General features: G+C 55.4%; 1 protein-coding gene across 1 annotated transcript; it reads right to left on the reverse strand.

The window, feature by feature from the left end:
- Positions 1 to 205: 205 nt before the first annotated feature.
- AGPAT2 (1-acylglycerol-3-phosphate O-acyltransferase 2) lies at positions 206 to 13,357 on the reverse strand. Its single transcript, XM_067309013.1, has 6 exons — positions 13,088 to 13,357; positions 7,748 to 7,881; positions 6,838 to 7,013; positions 6,533 to 6,628; positions 4,579 to 4,651; positions 206 to 2,586 (listed from the first exon to the last, which is right to left on the reverse strand). Exons 1-6 carry the CDS (start codon positions 13,273 to 13,275, stop codon positions 2,435 to 2,437), a joined length of 819 nt encoding a protein of 272 aa, XP_067165114.1. The 5' UTR covers positions 13,276 to 13,357; the 3' UTR covers positions 206 to 2,434.
- Between the last annotated feature and the right edge of the window lie 4,468 nt (positions 13,358 to 17,825).

The following is a 17,825-nucleotide window of genomic DNA, read 5'->3' on the forward strand; positions in this document are numbered from 1 at the left end:
GCAACATACTGTAGGACAGTGCGAGGATGGGGTGCAAAAGCACAACTCTTCCACCTGCAGGACAGAAGGTGGGGACAAGGACATGCCCTTCCCTCTGGATTACCAAGCCCACCCCTGCAGGATGTGAAGGGTCAGCACCATTTTTATTCCCACAACAGCTCTTCTCCCCCAGCTCCCACCCCCCACAACAAGACCAGGAGCCTCCTTTATTTAAATAACCAAAGGTGTACTTTTAAAAAGCAAATACATTATTATCAACCCCAATAACAGTGAACAGCAGACAACTGCATACAGGGACACTGCTCCCTCCTTCTGGGGACAGATGCTACAGGAGTTGCACAGGGGACACTTATCTTTGGCCACGATGCCCAGCTTCCCGCAGTCAGTCTCTCCCCCCCACAGCCAGGAGGCAAGGAGCACTCTTTGGACCTTCGTGGGTTTTAGCCTCCATCATAGAGTCATTTGTCTGCTATTTTTTGAAGTGCTGGTTTGGTTTCAGTCCCCCCCCCCCCCCGTCCTGTGCCAGGTTGGAACGCTGAGATGATATAGCTCTGAGCTGTGGCCCTGCTCAGCCTGAGGGCCCCCTCCCTTGGGGCTTTCTGGTTTTGCAAGAGCTGCTGGGGCACCAAATGCCTTTTCCAGTCAGGACTCATATTCCCCCCCCAAATGACAACCAGAAACAGGCTGCAAAAGACAACGGCCTTGGTTACCCGAGTAGCCTGAAGGGGCTTGTCTGAAGGCAGCACTCCCTACAAGAGTGCTAAAGCCCCCCTGGACTGGGGGGAGGCACTCCAGTTAGAGGAGGAGATTACAGCCTGGAAGCTTGATCCACCCCTGCTCCTTTGCTGTGGGCATCAGCACTTTTGCAGCTCCCAGGGAGGCACCCAGACCCCTGCTAGCCTGCCACCCCAAAGCACAGGGGATGGAGTCAAGGGGAACTCTTATCCAAGCTCCTTCACAGAGGAAGGAGCCTATTTCCCACAAGTGGAAAACCATGCAGCCCATCGACCCTGTGGCTCCTCAGGAATTTTAAGATTTGCAGACCAGGAGCTCCACTGACATCAGCACAAAGACACATGGGAGAGGCACCATCTTTCGGCCAATACTGACCATAACAAGCAGTAAGATGAGTGTGACAGAGCCCTTTGCAGCATGAGCAGCAGGTACCTCAGGCACCACGGCACCTGCTCTGATGAGGTTGAACAAACACCCCAGCAGCAAGTATGCAGCACAGTTTACTGACACCAAGGAAGCACTGAGCCAGACGCAGGTGCTACCCCACAGTGCCCAGAGCTACGCTGTGAACCAGTCGTGGGATGAGGACAGGTTCACTCAGGACCCCGACACAGACCAGCTCACTTGCAGATCTGTGTTGGTCTTATCAAGCAGGTGGCTCTGAAGGCCAGAAATGCAAGTGTGGTGTTTCATTCAGATGATAGTTTCTGGTAAGACTGGACAGCATTTGGCTAAATTCTTCCAAAACTACACGTGCTGGCTTGGTCAGGCTGCTGCCTCCCTCTCTGTTACTGCACCCCTCAATTAGCAAGGGCACTTGTACAGACAAGGAAATCAAGCCCTGAGAGACACTTTAAGGCTAACTGGCCCCACACATTCCCCTTCCCAGCCCAGCTGAACCTAAGGAAGTTATCAGCTCTAGGTTCTTTCTTCCAAAGGCAAAGACTTTTCTCAAGAGTGTCTGCACAGTGCATAACTGCAGCACAAGACCCTGCTGTAACCCAAGGGAGTTTCTCAAGGAGGGAAAGTCACTGGGCCCTTCCCCAGAAATGGCCCTTGAGCTCTGCCACGCCCTGGGTCCACCCAGCGGAGGACACCACACTCCCAGCATACAGAGGTGTTGAACTGGCAGAACCACAGCTCAGGCCTGGCCTCCAAGTGCCACCACCTTGCTGGCAGGCCAGTTGAGAGCAGCACTGTCAGATCCAGAGTTTGGATTTTTCAGCCAATTCCCAGCCCTGTGCAAGCAGTGTTGTCAGGACTGTGCAGACCAGAACTGCTACCCTGCAGTTTTCCATCTATTAGAGAACCAGATCACCACCTAACTGAGCCTGCAGGAACATGGGCCTGGGGACATGCTCACATGAGGCAAAGCCCAGCTGTCAGCTAGGTTTTGTCACTGGCCCATCCCAGCTATTTGAGCTGGGGGAACTCACCTCCGGTCATTGAGCTCTTTGGTAGCACAAGTTTGATGCCTGAGAAACTCAGAAAAAAGGAGACATTTCATTGCAAGATAATGAACCCACAAGAGAAATCCACTCAGTGGGAAACCTCAGCACTGGCTTGACACCCCATGCGTACCAGACAGTGGCATCCCCAGAGTTAGAAGTCACTGCAGAAGAAGAGAAGTCCCTTTGGTATTTGGCAACAGACAGGCCCCTTCAGCCACCACCACATGGTGACGCCACTGGAGAAGCATCTAGGAAGAGTCCTTCACTTCGCCTGGGCGGCCTGATAGCTTGAAAAGGGTCTCCCTCATAATATGAAAGCATCTGTCCGTGAGGTCTGAGACGTCATCTGATGTCAGACCTTTGGTCTCTATTGGTGGCAGAACCTCAACCTTGATTTTGCCTGGGAAAAAGAGAAAGCCTGTGAGAAATCCACACACCACAGGAGCTGTTCTCTGCCCTCCCGCAGCCAGGACACCTGCTCCTCCTGCCCCAGACAGCACCAGCGCAGCCTTCAGGGCACTGGGCTTCAGAAATCCATCCCCGGAGACCAGATGGAGGCTGCACTGGTCTCAGATGGGAAAGATGGCTTACTTCCACCTCAAAAGTAGGCCTATGTATGCCAGCATGTGGCAGGCACCTAGCCTTCCCAGGGTTCTTTGTTTCCCATCAGAGGGTTCCCTGAAGCCAAACCTGGTGGCTGGGTAATTCTTGTCCCCTGTGTGCCTGCCCTGCCAAGCTGAGACTCCCCACATCCCACAGTCTAGGCAGGGTGACAGCAGCGGGGCTCTTTGAAGGGATTTGCTCTAAAGCAACACGTGCTGGGAAAGCCCTTTGGCCTTGTATCATGTCTAATCCTTTGAAGGGAGATGTCTCTCTCCAGAACAGGGAGGAAAGCCACCTGGTTGAGTGCTAGTCTCTCCTAGCAGAGAGACTGACATTGAGAGCAGATGCTCTCAGGGCAGCTAGGACAGCTCTGCAGGGACACACCAACTGCAGCCTGACACCAGGCAGAGCATTTCCCCTGTGCACCAGCCTGCAGGGCAGGACAGGAGAAGAGGCTGCCCTTGTTCTGCTGCAGGTTTGGAGACTATTTCACTTTGGGCCAGGTGAGGCCTCCCTACTCGAGAGGGGCTCAGCCCTACGAGCACACCAATGTCCCACCCAGCACCACCAGTGCATAAGGTCACGTATCAGGGCTCACCCCAGCTGCTGCAGGAATCGCTGCTCTCATGGGTGGCCCTGCTCTGTAGCGCTGGGCTTTTACACACACCTCAATATCTCGGCTAAACAGATCCAAGCGCTGCACCAAGTGGTACCCACTACTGCTCACCTTTGGTCAGGCCTCCCTGCACCAGCCCGGTCTCATCACACCCACACCAGCCCTGCTGGCTTCTCAAGCACTCAAACCAGCAAGAGACCTCTTGCTAAGGGAGCTGCTCCATATCGAGGGTTAATTGACACTTCCAGGACTTCAAAGAAACTCTTCTCTGAGGAAGACCCTTGAAATCCAGTACTCCTGCCAGAGCAGCTCCAGAGCCCCGCCTCACCCTGCAGCACTCTCGTCCAGACAACCCAGCCAAAGCGTGCCCCTTTCCAAGGCTGGGATCACTACTCTGCCCTCAACTGCCAGCCAAGAGAGCAGGTGGGAGCACAGGGCTGCAAGCCCTCAGCCCCACTCAGCTCCAGGGTCCTGCTGGGCACAGCCTGCACCAGGCATCCTCCCCCCAGCCCTCCTACCCTTGGCTGTCTCCAGCAAGCCAGGCAGGGAGCAGGCAGAGGGAGAAATCGCTCCCCTAAAATAGAGCTCCTCTGAATGAGGGAAGCACCTAGAAGCCAAACCCACTAGTGCCAGGGGCCTGCCAAGGGAAGAGGAGTTACCACCCCAAGCTGGCAGAAAGCCAGTCTTCTGCCCCGCATTTATGCTAACAGACTTCCGAGCTTTAGAGATAGACACTACAAACTCCCTTGGTTTGCTTGCAGAGGGGTCCCTGCTTTGGAAGGTCAGGAGCTACAGCACACTTGCTCCTTCCACCATGCTTGATCCCTGCCATCACGAGGCGGGACTGGGCTGATCCAGATGCACTCCCAGAGCTGAGGGAACAACCCTGCTCCCAGAGAAGTGTTACCCTCACCACATGACGGGCTGTGATGGTTATGTGCAGGAGAGGTGGTGCCCCATTTTAAACAAAAGCATCCCTTGGCATACTCAATTACACTTTCCTGAGTTAGCCCAGCCCATGATCTGGTGCCAAGTGCTTTGACACAGATGCTCCACATATCTCCCAGAGATGCCTCCTGTTTACCCCAACACTGCCTTCTTCCTGGCTCCCCGCACAGATATGGCATCAACCCTGCCTCCAAGTGGCCATAAAGCCCTCAGAGTCTTTGGTACCTGATGTGAAGAGATTCTTCTTTGGGTTATAGAAGGTGGTGAAGGAGGAATACACCACAGGGATCACTGGGACCTCAGGAAGGAAGAGGAGAAAAAAGGGTTACTTGTACCGCAGCACCTCTGCAGCATCTCAGCCCTGCAGAGGGAAACCCTGGGCAGGCCAGAGACGAGCAGCAGGCTCCAGGCAGCAGAGCTGACCTGACTCGGCTGCATGCACAGCCCCACAAACAAGACTCGGTGTGGCCCACTCCCTAAGGCTGCAGCAGTCCAGAGTCAAGGGGAAGCTAAACCACTCCCCAGCAACTCAAGGGACAACAGGGACATTCAAGGCACTAAGGCCAAGTCATGCTTTGACCTCAGGGCTCTTCCTCCCAGGCCAGCCTTCAAAGCCCCAGTAGTTTCCAGGCTGCACCCATCGGAGGATTCTTGTTTTAACAAGCCTTACTGTGTTTTACAAGCACACACAGAGGCCGGGCCTGCTGGTATTGCTTCAGCTTCTAGAAAAGGAAGTCACCAAATGCTGGCAATTGTTCCCAGAGAAGCCTCAGACAGGCAGAGACATGGCCAGGAGGGCAGGCACACAGCTGTGTTATTTTAACGCTGATAAAGTCACTACAGTCAGTGACTCACTGGCAGTGTAAGCAGAGGTGGGTACTGTTTCCACTGTTGTTCTTTCCTTCTAGCAGCCTTGGTTGTGTCACCTCTAGGAGGAATAGGGAAGATACAGCACAGGCTACATCCTGGGCTTGGCCAGCCAAACCCAGCAAGAGATCTGGCCTGTATTCCCTTTTCCACAATCCCTTCTAACAGGGCCTCTTTTAGGGAGACCAGTTTCCTCTCAGGCCTGCAGAGAATGGAGGCAGAGCACGTCCTGGAAGGCAAGGCACATGTGTCCCCAGCAGGCCCTTCCAGCCTGTCCTGCCAGGGCTCTCCTCCCGCAGAGCGGCTAGCTCAGGCAGCCACAGCTCCCCGATGGGCAGCTGGCTTTGCCGGGTGGGACAGCAGCATGCCCCATGACAGATGCTCCAGAGCAGTCCCCTCCTCTGACCTGCCACTGGGAGAACCCGGGCAGATTTGCTCAGCCCCTCTCCCAAGGTCTAGAGTCAGCTCTGGGAACTTTCCACCTAGCTGCTTGCTGTCACAGCCTGGGAGATGGCAAAGCACAGCACAGAGCTGCTTGCTGCCAGGCCCACTCACGCCCCCAGGCTGGCACCTCGTCCCAGCTAGGCAGCAGTCCCCATCCCCAGAGGCACGGGCAGGCATTCAGGATCCCACGGCAGCACGAGCCCAGAGCTCTGCCCTGACAAGCACCGCTGCTCCTTTAGGAGCGCTGACAGCTCCAGCACTGCCTGTAGGAAGGCCAAGGAGCTGTTTGCCCGCTCTTCCATTAACTGCTCACCGATCTTGTCACTTTGGAGAGAGAAGGCATTTAAGACAATACACAGCAGCGCCATATGGCTGTCTGGGAAGGAGTGGCTAATTCCATGAAGCACAAGCCCAGACGTTGCACTAGCGCACTAGCACCAACAATCCCAAATCAACACTTTGCTATTGTAACCTGGGGGACTGAGATATGACACAACAGCTTCTGGGGACCCCTGGGGCAAGCTCATGAAGTGCAGCGCTTGCCAGGCTGCCTGCTAGAAGCAAGCTCTGTGCTGCAGCCGCACTCCCAGGAACGCGGTACCAGACACAGCACCGCCGCGTTAACAGGCCAAACAGCTGCCTGCAAAGCCAACGCAGAGGACCTGGCTCTAGAGCTGCAGGGGGCTGGAGGAGGCTCTGCTCCTGCTGGGCAGCGCTTTTGACACCTGAGCCGAGGAGTGGAGGTCACATGCTGGGAATACAGCACACTTCAAAGCAAACAGACTGTGCCTCTGCACGACCAGCCTGCAACATCATGGCAAAAACTTTTCAGGATCTACAGCCCTGTGCAGGTGCAAAGCCCCATTACCTGTGCCTGTACAGCAAGGTGAAATGCTCCCTTCTTGAATGGCAGCAAGTCCCCGGTGCAGTTCCTTGTGCCCTCTGGGTACACCCACACCTTCACCTGCATGTGGGGAAATAAAGCTTTGCTCCAGCAAGCCACTCGCAGGGCTCCCTTCCTGCTGGCTGAATCACTGGTTGGCCTTGCCAAGAGCCACAGGTGGCAACAACCCCAGGCAAGCCAGCACCAGCAGTGCCACATGTCCCTGCAGCACCCCTGGGAGACCCCACCCAGACATGGGCCACCCTGCCAAGGACCATGACTCTACTCACATTTTCAGCCGCCATGGTCTTGGCCACCTCAGCCATCACCATCTTGGCACTGTCGGTGCTCTTCCTGTTGATGAAGATGACACCGCCTAGGTAGATGATGAGCCCCACAGGGCCGGCGTACACCAGCTCCTTCTTGGCCACCTGGACACAGTCATCGGGCAGGACCTCCATCAGCCCTAGCATGAGGGCAGAGGGTGAGACCCAGCAGCCACCCCACCAGCTGTGAGTGCCTGCACTCAGAGGGGCAACACACACATTCCCAGGTGGAGAGAGGAGTACCAGGGAGAGGCCAGTGCCTCATTTCTCTGCTGGCTTCTGCTATTGTCAGCATGGAGCAGAAGGAAATTTGGCACATATCAGCAGTAACGGGCCTTTGTCACAGTCAGCAAGGCGACTGGCTGGTCTTGAGGAGAACTATGGGGAAGGATGGTTGAGGGTCACAGCAGGACCCCTCAGGAAGCAATGCAGCACCACATTTAACACCCATTAACCACACCAGGGTCTGGGCTCTGGAAAGGCTGAACATGGCTGTGAGGACAGGCTGTGCAGTGCACTGGAAGCCAGCTCACTCCTCAGCCCTGGGGTGCCCTGCTAGGCCACCTCTCAGGCCTGGCTGCCCAGCACGCTGACATGGGGCTAGGCCACTCAAGCTGCCAGGAAGTCAAGGCTGTGAAGGGGTGCCTAGAAGCACCAGAAGCCAAGCAGCACCTGGAGCTCTCACCCACATGTTGCACCCCAGGTAGAAGGAAACCCCTCCTGTTAACTAGTGTCAATAGAGAGAGCTGGACAGGCTGGATCTGCAGTACAGACTGGTCAGGGAAGTGGGGCAGCTTGGCCAGGAGTCCCACCAGGGAAATCCTGCACACATCAAACAGGAGAACTTCTCCTCTCCCTCCAAGTAGCTCCTCACCCATCATATCGAGGACGCTCTGGTGGTTGGACACAATGATAGCAGGGCCCTCCACCTCAAAGTTCTCCAGTCCTTTCACCTCAAACCTCAGGCCAAAGAAATACTTGAAGGTCTTGACCACAGCTTTGATGATTCTGCAGAAGAAAAGAGCAATTAGACAGCAGCAGAGCAGGAACAGGATGGGGTTGGACACAGTGTACAGCACCAGGTGCATGGAAATAGGCAAAAAAAAGTAAAAAGAAAAAATAGCTCTACCACAAAGGAGCCCTCAATCTTATCTGTCCTGTGGTTCACCCAGGTGTCCACATCCAATCATGGCTGGTCCCATGTGCTCAAGGTGCTTTAGTTGTGTGCTAAGCCCTATCCTGTCCCAGTATGGGACTTTTACTGGAATCCTAGGGAAGGTCAATTGTAACTCTGAGGCCAGTACAGCCAGATTTGATGGTCCATGGTTCCTACAAGCTGACAGCATCACCCCACGACCTGGCTGCAGCAACAACATTGCCCAGCTCACTCCGAGACAAGCCTATCTGGACCACAGTGCCAAGCAGGTCAGCTACTGTTGCTGTTCCTATGAAAGTGGTGTTCTCCACCATGGGCTCTTCCAAAGACGCAAGTCTGGCTTAGTCCAGCTGCAAAAGCCCTGTGAACATAGGGCAAACTGAAAGCCCTCCAAAGCCCAGGAGGGAGACACTGCTGGATCAGGGATCATTCCTCCTGCTACCAGTCCTATCCATTTGATTTGGCGCCGTTCGTTTCCCTTTGTGCTGTGGCTGTAGTCTAGTCCAGTGCTAACAAAGTTTCTCTGCTGCAATCAGAAGAGCCTCACATGCTGTTCAAACAGCTCTTCCATCAGCTGCTGCTCTCCAGCATGTGCTTATTAGGCTACACACCGTTCATCCAAGGAGAGCTATGTTAATTTTGCTCCTTGCACTACCAGAAGATGCCACTTAACAATGCTAAGAAACATGAAGCATTGTTACCCCAGGGGAGTCCAAGAAAAGAGAATGAAAGTAGCAGGAGCGAGAACCACTTCCTTATATGAAGGAGGGATGCATGCAGCAATGGGGGGATGCTCCCAGGACAGCTTGGCAGAGGGGGTGAGGTACCCTGGGCAAATGCATCTTCAAGCCAAGAGCTTAGGCCTGTCAGTGGAACTGCAGTTCTGTCCACAACACTGCCAGGTTCTTCCCCCATGCACCTGAGAGTTGGAGGGGGGTCAGCTGGCAGGAGACACCAGCAGCTCCACACAGATCAGCCATGGCATCTAGCTGGCTCCAATGCCCTTGCTGTGCACTCCCAGCTCAGACTTGCCAGCAGAGACCCCAACAGCCTGAGAAGCAGGGTCCATCTATGCCACCCCCAGACTGAGGGGACCTGGGGATCCTCCAGCTGGGCCAAAGGACAAGCCAGAAGCTGGCAGCATGCAAAGGCTATTTTGGGCAGGGGAGGACCGCTTGCCAGGACAGGAGGCAGAGTAACTTGCACATGAACAAAGCCTTCCAGGAGCAGACACAAGCTCTGTCCTCCCCTAAAGCAGGGGGACAGCTCCTGGGAGGTAACCTGCCCTCCAGCAAGCACCTGATGCACTGCCTCAGGGGCCCATCTTCTCCCTGCCAGAGAGGGGACACAGCTTTGCTCCCCACAGAAGGGCACTGAGGGACAATTTCAGCTTCTCCCCCACCAGTGTCCTGCTGGAAGGCTACACAGCACCATCAGCCCAGAAAGCATCTGTGACTTGGAGTAGGAGGCAAGAGCTGAAAGAAAGAAAAAAAAAAAGTGTCTGCTTGGCTGTGCTTCTCATCCTGGCTGGGCAGAGGAGCAGCAGCTCCCAGGACCTGTTCTCCCTCAGGGCCAGGAAACATGCGTGGGGCAATCTGCCCTGCAGCACCCCTGGGGGCAGCTTTCCTCCCAGGTGTAAGGGCAGAAAGGTAAGGCAAGAGACTCGGCAGTGTGAGAGCAGGCTTTTGACCCCCATGCTTACTGCTTCCAAGGGAACTGGGAGAAGGGGGTTGTGTCCCAGGGGTCTGCCCCTGCCAGAGCCAGGGACTCAGCGACTCACCTGGGAGGTCTCTGGGGAACGCTCTTTGATGGCCTGCTTGGTAGACAACCCTTTCTGGCAAGCTGTGCCGAGTATCCCCATCCCTGCCATCAGCTCCTCCACCACTTCTGCCAAGGTGACTTGCCCCCAGCTCACTCCCCACCACCCAGACCGCCCGGGCGCTGGCTTTGACACTAGAGTTCAGGCCAGGCCAGTGCCCGCAGGTAACACGGCTGAGCGACACTGCTGCTATCAGTCCCTCGGCATTCAGAGCTGCTGCAAAGGTTACAGCCACACCCAGGGAAAGGACACGGCGAAGGGCGCAGGCTGCCACATTCCTGAGCGCTGCAGGCCAGAGCAGGGGTTACGGGAGTCCAAACTGCATAGAGAAGTGCGGAGACCGGTTAAAAAAGCCATGGTGACATGAACTGGTGAGGTCATGGTGGATGCCACGCCAGACTGACCTAAATCCCACTTCTCCTCCCTTCTGACTGCCAACCAAAGAAGAGGTCACTGCTCTGGAAGTCGCACTGCTCTGAAGCTGCTGGGAGAGGTTGGTTACACATTACTCAAGAGCAAAACATCCAGCTTCCCCCTGCCAGTAAGGAGTGAGCGTTTCCTTGCACAAGATGTGGTCTGAGCAGCTGACAGAAACAAAGGGGCAGAGCTCACAAACGAGTAAGAACTGGGCAACCGGCAGACCTGCTGAACTGGCCACCTTATCTGTCCACAGGGTTAAGCAGATGGACCCTACTCTCCTCCAGCTGCCAAGCACGTTCACTGCTAATAGGAAAGATCCTGACTCAGCGCAGTCACAGCCATAGAGAGTTTTAAATCTGATGACCTTATCACCAGACACGAGGAGCGAGTGGAGAACAGAGAGAAAGTGCCTTTTCAGTGCATCTGTAATAACTTTAATCTGAAATCCAGCAGTGCATTTCATATGCTGTGCTCCAGGCTGTGACAAACCTTCAGGTTACTCTATCCTGAAGGGTTAATGTGGGCTGCTTACCAGATTGGCAACTCTCACAAGAGGTTTTGCCACTCAATAAACAAACCTATCTCTGTCAGACACTGAGGGCAACCTCTTCCAAGTCACTCCGGCTTGGCAGTCAGAAGCACAGCAAGGACAGGGTGTTCTGGACTGGTCAGAGAAGCTGTTACCCGTCTATCCAGTGGCATGTGCTCTGCTCCAACCCCTTCCCTGAGCCTGGACAAACAGTCTGGGATGTGGTAGGAATAAGGAGCTTATTAGAGCACCTCAATCACAGACCTCCCAGGAGCTGGGATACATGACAGCGATCATCAGCCACTGCCAGCACATGGAAACAATGCGTTTAAGTCACAGGAAAATTATGGTTCTTGCCAAAATCCAGCTCTGAGTTTCAACATGCAAATTATTCACTGCAAGGAGCCCTTGTTCCCAAAGCATTTATTTCTAAATTTACAGAAGACTTGGAAAGTTTTGGGAAAAAGAGTGCCTGCATAACTGACACTGCAGACTCTCTTAGTTGCAGAGCTGGTTGTTGACTTCTGGGAGGAGCCCTTGTGTTGGAAAGCTGCTCCTGAGCAGCTCAAGGGGATCAAGACAGAGCTAGATGAGAGATCCCAGAGCAAACTGCTACTTCTAGCCCCTGCGGACACACTATCAGAGCAACCTCAGACCACTGACTCCTGAGGGCAGGGCAGAAACCCACACGGATGTACAGTCTGTACTCTGCACCACACTTCCTCTCCAGCACAGCGCTTGCTCCACCCAGAAACCCCTACGCTAACAGCTGCATGCAACAAGCATGCATGCATGTGACAAGCAAAGTCCTGCGCCACTGGTTGAGCCTCAGCCCAACCTTTGAATCAAAAGGATGTACTAAGGCTCCCCCTTTTCCCCAGGAGATTCCCCCTACCATTATTATTTAGTCTGGACACAAACTCTTGCAGTAAGTAAAAAGTTGCCTACAGAAGAATGAAGCAAGGCTGGCAGTGGGGCCTGCAGCCACCAGGAGCTCAAGTCCTCCTGTGCCACCTGCAGCAGAAGTGCTAATCCTGCTCTAAAAATGCTCCTTGCCTTCACATAACACAGGAGCTGCTCTTCTCCAGGAGCTCCTCAGCCACCAGCCTCGATGCCTCACAGCTTTTCAAGGGAGCCATGCAGCAAGCCCACACAGCCATCAGCAGGCCTCCGGCAGCTCCTCGGCTGCCACGCGTTGCTTACAACACCCTCAATCAAGATTGCCCTCAATCTCCAGGTAGATGCAGCCACTCCACACCCAGCACGTGTACTAAATACCGCCTGTCACCAGGCAGCTCTCCTGGCACAAACTCTGCTTCTAGAGGTAAAAAACCCAACTGTATAGCTTTCCCCAAATCTGCGCTGCACTTGCAGCCCAGCATTGCCCAGGCACCTTTCGTGTCCCTGTTGCTCCCAAGTGGTTTCATCTTTACGTGGGGCTCTAAACCCAGAGGACGCAGCACTGGCCGGAGACGCTCCCCACCGCACCTCCTGTCCTGCGGCATCCTCCGCAAGCCGAGGGGCAACGCCGCAGCCACGGGGACGGCCACCCAAGGCACTGCTATTTCCAACCCAGGGAGAAGGAGGCTCTTGGCCACTTCTCCAGGCAGGAGGCCTCCTAGCATCCAATACACCCTTGACGGCCACGCAGAGGTCGGGCCTGAAACTGATCTACTGAGTTTGTGTTTCACTCGCCCCGGACATTAAATCTTTCATTACTTCCCCCCTCGTATCCGTTTCGGGTTCAGAAGCTTCCCAGGGTCACAGACCAAGAAAGCCGCTGCCCAGCTCTGCCCGCGAGTGCTGCCAGCGCCGCTCCAACGACCGGAGGGGAGCACCAGGGGTCAGGCCAAGTGCAAGGAGATTTTTCCTTCCTTCCTTCCTTGAAGGAGCTCCTATCAGGGAAATTAGGAGTTTCTGGAGAAGCCACGTGCCCCCGAGGCGCCCTGGCCCGCTGCGGCGGGCACAGCTCCTCCTCGCTCCAGGCCTCCTGCGGGACCCGGGTCCGGCACACGGCGACCCGCCACCTCCGGACAGCGATGCCCCGCTTTTAAGGCGGATGGGGAAGGGGGAGGTGGGGGAAACACGCCGCTTTCCAGAGGGCAGGAGCCACCCCGGCTCCCTCCCGGCCTCCGAGCCGCTCTCCCAACCCAGGCGAGGAGCCTCCCTTCCCGGCCCCCCTGGACCCCCGCGCCAGCGGCTCCTTCCAGGAGAAGCTCCCTGCGGCTGGGTGACTCGGGGCGGGAAGGAGAGATAAGGAAACTCCGCCGGGGAGGGCTCGGGCACTCGCCTCATGTTCTTCACGGTGCGGCCGCCGTTGACGAGGACGCAGACGGGCGCCGTGAGCGCCGAGCCCAGCACGCAGAGCAGGTAGTAGAAGCCGAGGCGCACGGCGAAGTTGGCGGCGGCGCTGAGCTCCGTGAGGACGTGGAGCCCCAGCAGCAGCGCCGCGCCCCACAGCAGCCAGCCCAGCTCCATGATGATGATGCCGCCGCCGCCCGCGCAGCCCGGGCCCTGCCGGAGCCGCAGCTCGAGCGGGAACCGGAGTCTCCGCCGCCGCCGCCGCCACACGGGAGCGGCCTGCGCTGCCTCCGCCTTATGTGGGCGGCGCGGCGCGGCGGGGCCCGGCGCGGCCTCCTCCCCTCCCCTCCCCTCCCCTTCCCGCCTCCTCCTCCCGCCTCCTCCTCCCGCCGCCTCGGCGCGGGGGGGGGGACCCGGGGTCTCCTCGGTCTTTGGGTGCCCTCAGGGCCCGGGGGCCCTTGGGTGCCCTCATGGTGTGGGGTCGCCTGCGGTGTCCCCTCGTGGCGCGGTGTGGGAGCCCTTGGGTCACTTGGGGGGGGGGGGCCTCTGGGGTCCCCTCGTAGCGCCATTTGTGTCCCCTCATGGCGCGGTGTGGGGGCCCTTGGGTCACCTGGGGGGCCTCTGGGGTCCCCTCGTGGTGGGGTACGGGGGATCTCTGGGGTCCCCTCGTAGCACCATATGGGGGGCTTTGGTGTCCCCTCACGGCGCGGTGAGGAGGGGATTGGGGTCTCCACGTGGCGCAGTGCCTTTGGGTCCCCTCCCAATGCCGTACGGGCCCCGGCCCGGCTGCCTGGCGCCTCCTCGCAGCCCACTTCGGTGAGGTCTTGCGTGAGCCACTATGCCTGGAGGGGGACGTGGGCGCACCTCGGGCCTCGGGCCCTGGCAGAGAGCCGCTCTTCACGTCTCCCTCCCCTTCTCCTCGTCATGCCCACGTCCTCCTCCGGTGGCACCCGGAGGCTGGGGAGGGAGGCGGCAGAGAGGGCCCCGGGACGTGCGGCGCTGGCATGGTGCGCAGCCCAGGCACCTTGGCGTGGGGAGAAGGCGGGACGGGTCGTGGTCCTCATCCAAGACCGTCTCAAGCGTTGGAGCCGTGGAGAGGACACCCGGCATCTCCAGACTGGTTGTGGGGGGAAGAGTCCTGCCTCACACTGTTAGGGTCTCCTATCTGCAGGAACAGCAGCCAAAACCCTTGCTACAACTAATTCACCTGGGACTCCAACCCACAGGCACTAATAAGCTGGCAAAGTGCTGATTCCTGTGAGTAAACTTGCTCCGCTTGGCTCCGCTTTGCTTGGTGCCAGTTTTCACGGGCACAAATGTGCTGAGTGGGAGGGAGTTTCCCCCTCTGGCACTGGGGTTAGGTCAGGATCAGGCCCAACAGCTTTGTGTGTGCTAACCTGGCAAGAGAGATGAAAGCGAGTCTGCTGAAACTGATACAAATCGTTTCACTGGCTTCAGCAGGTTTTGCAGTGACTCTTTATATTAAAATCCCAGTCCCACTGATGATAGGGACTTCATCAGGGTAAGCTGCGGCCCTGGAAATGTGGATTTATAGCCTTGGTATTGTAGACCTGAGTGTCCTATCTCCTGTTGGCATTGGGGCATCACACTGTACACCTCCTGGAAAACTAGAGGAAAAGCGATTATCCTTTTCCAGATAACTCTTGTTCCCTCAACTCTTCCTAGACTCAACAACAGAGGTAACAGGCTGTTCCCTGATGAGCTCTCACCAAAACAAGGGGCTGGTTCGCTGTATTTTCACTGTCCCTCAGCAGCTTTAATGCTGAAACCAAGAGACGAGTTATTTCTCTTTATTCAAGAGATCAAGGCCAGCACTCCCTACAACTGCCAGGCAATGACATCTCAGAGCTGGTCTCGTGATTCCTCCTAATGCCACAAAGAACCATTATTGTATTAGCATCTAGACACAGTATTAGATTAATCCCTCAGGCCTGCGTCGCAGAGGCTGCTCAGTTAGTCTTGCTCCAGCACTGTGCCATCCAGCATATGTGAGTCCTCTTCAGTTGAACATACGCTGGCCTAGAGCATTTTTGCATTATCCTCGTGACTTTCGCTTTTGTTGACTTGGGAAGAAAGTCACTAGCAACCTATCACTTGGGGCTCGTACAAGGCAATCAGCCTAATTCACATATGCTGGCTGACGTTAGAAAACTTAAATGCAGATTTCAGCATGGATGTGGTGCCGACAGCAAATGCTATTAGCAAATACAGTGTGGAGGGGATGTTAGTTACTCATTTGTTTCATGTATATGCTGCTAGAGGAGTTTGACTGTAATGCCCCTTGCCCAAGCTCTCTAATACATTACCTGGAATATACAAATAAAACATTTAATATTAGTCTGTAGCTCAAGGAAGGGGAGTAGTTTCTGATGCCGGATTAGAAGTCAGACGTGGGCCTGCATGTTAGGAAACAGAGCTGCCATGCTGAGTGATTTCTTAAGGAAAATGGCTTTGCAGTTGTTGCCAGATGACGACAGCTTGTGTATTAATATTATCACAACAAAGTGCCTCATAGAAGACAACCCACGAATTTCAGAGCACGCTACATAATGCAGCAGCGATCGTGTCATCTTCCCTGAAAGGCGGCCATTTCTAGGGAGGGACGCAATTCAGAGGCGAAAGCAATACCCTGCCCTGCCCTGCCCTCCCCTTTCGAGCAAGATTCAGCAGCCAGAACTAAGCAGTTCCAATTTCTTAAAAAACAAACAAAACTTACTAGATTGCACTGCATGTTTTGCATATTTAAACCTCTGACTTAATTATTTAGATGCACTGCAAGTGTACCCTGCAGGTAGTCTAGATGAGCAGGGTCCAGAAACATTGGCAGAAACCCATATCCAGCCAGCACTGAACAGACAGTAAATAGTCAGTGGCAGGCACTGCCTTTTTGTGTTATGTGCACGGTGCCCAGTGCCTTAGAGCAGGCGTGACAGAGGCCTCTAAAAGCTGCCTCAAATAGAAAGAGTAACAACAGCAAAGCACCGTCCTGGCAGGCAGGTTCCAGTCCTGTGAGCAGAAGGGTCCGTGCAACATTACTGACGTTGGGATTTCTGTGGCTGGGCGTGTGAAAAGCCATAAAACCAAGACCATTCCCATTGCTTTTGGCCCTGGTTGTCTGATCTCTTGTAGTAAGCTGGCTGTGTTCTTCATCTTTTATTTGCCTTAATTTTTTTGCTTCCTATGGAAATGACATATAAGAAAATACAAGATGCGGCCACACTTTTAATGACTAGCTCCTGCCTGGAAAAAGAGAGAGATCCAACAAGAGAGAACATCTCCCACATAGGCAGGGAGAAGATGAACAGAGAAGGGAAGAGAGGGAAAGCACTTAGTGGGTAGAAAGAAAGGAGAAACATGTCTATCACGTGGCCTAACCCTGTAGCGCTGAGCTGGCCGGAGGGCAGCTGGAGGCTCCTGCCAGCGAGGGCCGGTGATTCAGCCAGGATCCTGGTGAGGCTCCAGCTCATGGAAGGAGGGCTGGTGCTATTTCCAGACCAGCGTCACGCTCCACACTGGTTCACCAAGCATCTGCCCTTGACTTCCCACAGTGTCTTTGGCAACTCTAGCTCCGCGGCCTGTTTTTCTTTACCTCCTGCCAAGGGAATTGTGTTGAAAGCAGCAGCTGCTTTCAGTGATATTAAAAGCAGAAGGAGCAGGAAGTGACCAGCCAAGCTCCTCTCTCAGCTGTGTCAGGGCACCCGTGCGCGTTGGTGACCTTGGCCGGTGAGCACTCACAGGAAGGACTGAGTGCGGGCAGCACGGTGCCCCAGGCTGCTCAAGCCTGGCTAGCAATCCCCTAAACTTGAGCCTAGGCTCCAGCCTAGACAGCAATCCCCTACTGCTGAGTGATGCGGTGCAGCCTCAGCTGTCGAGACGTGGGAAGGGTAAGATGATCCGTGCCTCTGATCTAACTTCTTCCAGACCCCTGTCAGCCTACTGATCCAGCTACTTCTTTTACTTCCTCTCTCAGCACCTGGCTGTGGGAGAAGTCTCAGAGCCCCGTGTTTCTTTGGTCTTATCTCTGCAAAGATCAGATGGGGTACATTAAACAGCACAGCATCGTGATGCGGATGTAGTTGTACTGCTATAGCTTACTCCCGTGTACGCCTGGGTTTTGACTGGTAACCTGGGCCATCTTTATATCAGTAAACAAGGCTGCCCTAAGGGCTGGTACCAGTAGGATGGCATCACCGAAATCTGCTCCTACAAGAGTTGCCCTGGCAGAGAAACTGAGCAGGGCAGTCCTGGGCTGCGCTGCATCTAATGCCGCACACGGCAGAGCCCGCTGCTCTGCAAGGCAAAGAAGAACACTTTGTGCTTTCTGTTAAACGAAGGATGTGGGTTAATCCCGTTTCCTCCTCACTTGTCTCAGCCTGAAGGGCAGCACTACATCAGTGGCGCAGCCCTCCTGCCCCTCCTCACGTGGGTGCTGTGAAGTAGCCCTTCCCCGCCTGGCCCTCCGTTGATCCCGCGCTGCCACTGCCACCGTGCCTGGCTTTCCCAGCCACCAGGGCAGAACTTCAAACTGACCCGCAGCTCCTGCACTGGCTCCCCGTGCCCAGAAGTCACATTATTTGTTGTGCATTTAAATAATAACATGTCAGTGCTCTCGTGACAACAGAGTAAACACTGGAGGAGCAGTTGGGACATTGACTCAGTGTGGTTCAACTGTGAGCGCTGCAGTTACCCGCAGAACTACGTAGCAA

This window comes from Apteryx mantelli, chromosome 21 (assembly GCF_036417845.1).
Source record: "Apteryx mantelli isolate bAptMan1 chromosome 21, bAptMan1.hap1, whole genome shotgun sequence".
Taxonomy (NCBI): domain Eukaryota; kingdom Metazoa; phylum Chordata; class Aves; order Apterygiformes; family Apterygidae; genus Apteryx; species Apteryx mantelli.

What these genes read in the sequence shown, in the direction of transcription:
- AGPAT2 (XM_067309013.1), bottom strand. Translation starts at nt 13,275, where the DNA reads ATGGAGCTGGGCTGGCTGCTGTGGGGCGCGGCGCTGCTGCTGGGGCTC. An exon ending in CGCACCGTGAAGAACATGAG is followed by an intron (nt 7,882 to 13,087) that starts GCGAGTGCCCGA and finishes TTTCTTCTGCAG; the next exon opens with AATCATCAAAGCTGTGGTCA. An exon ending in GAGCGTCCTCGATATGATGG is followed by an intron (nt 7,014 to 7,747) that starts GTGAGGAGCTAC and finishes CCCTCATGCTAG; the next exon opens with GGCTGATGGAGGTCCTGCCC.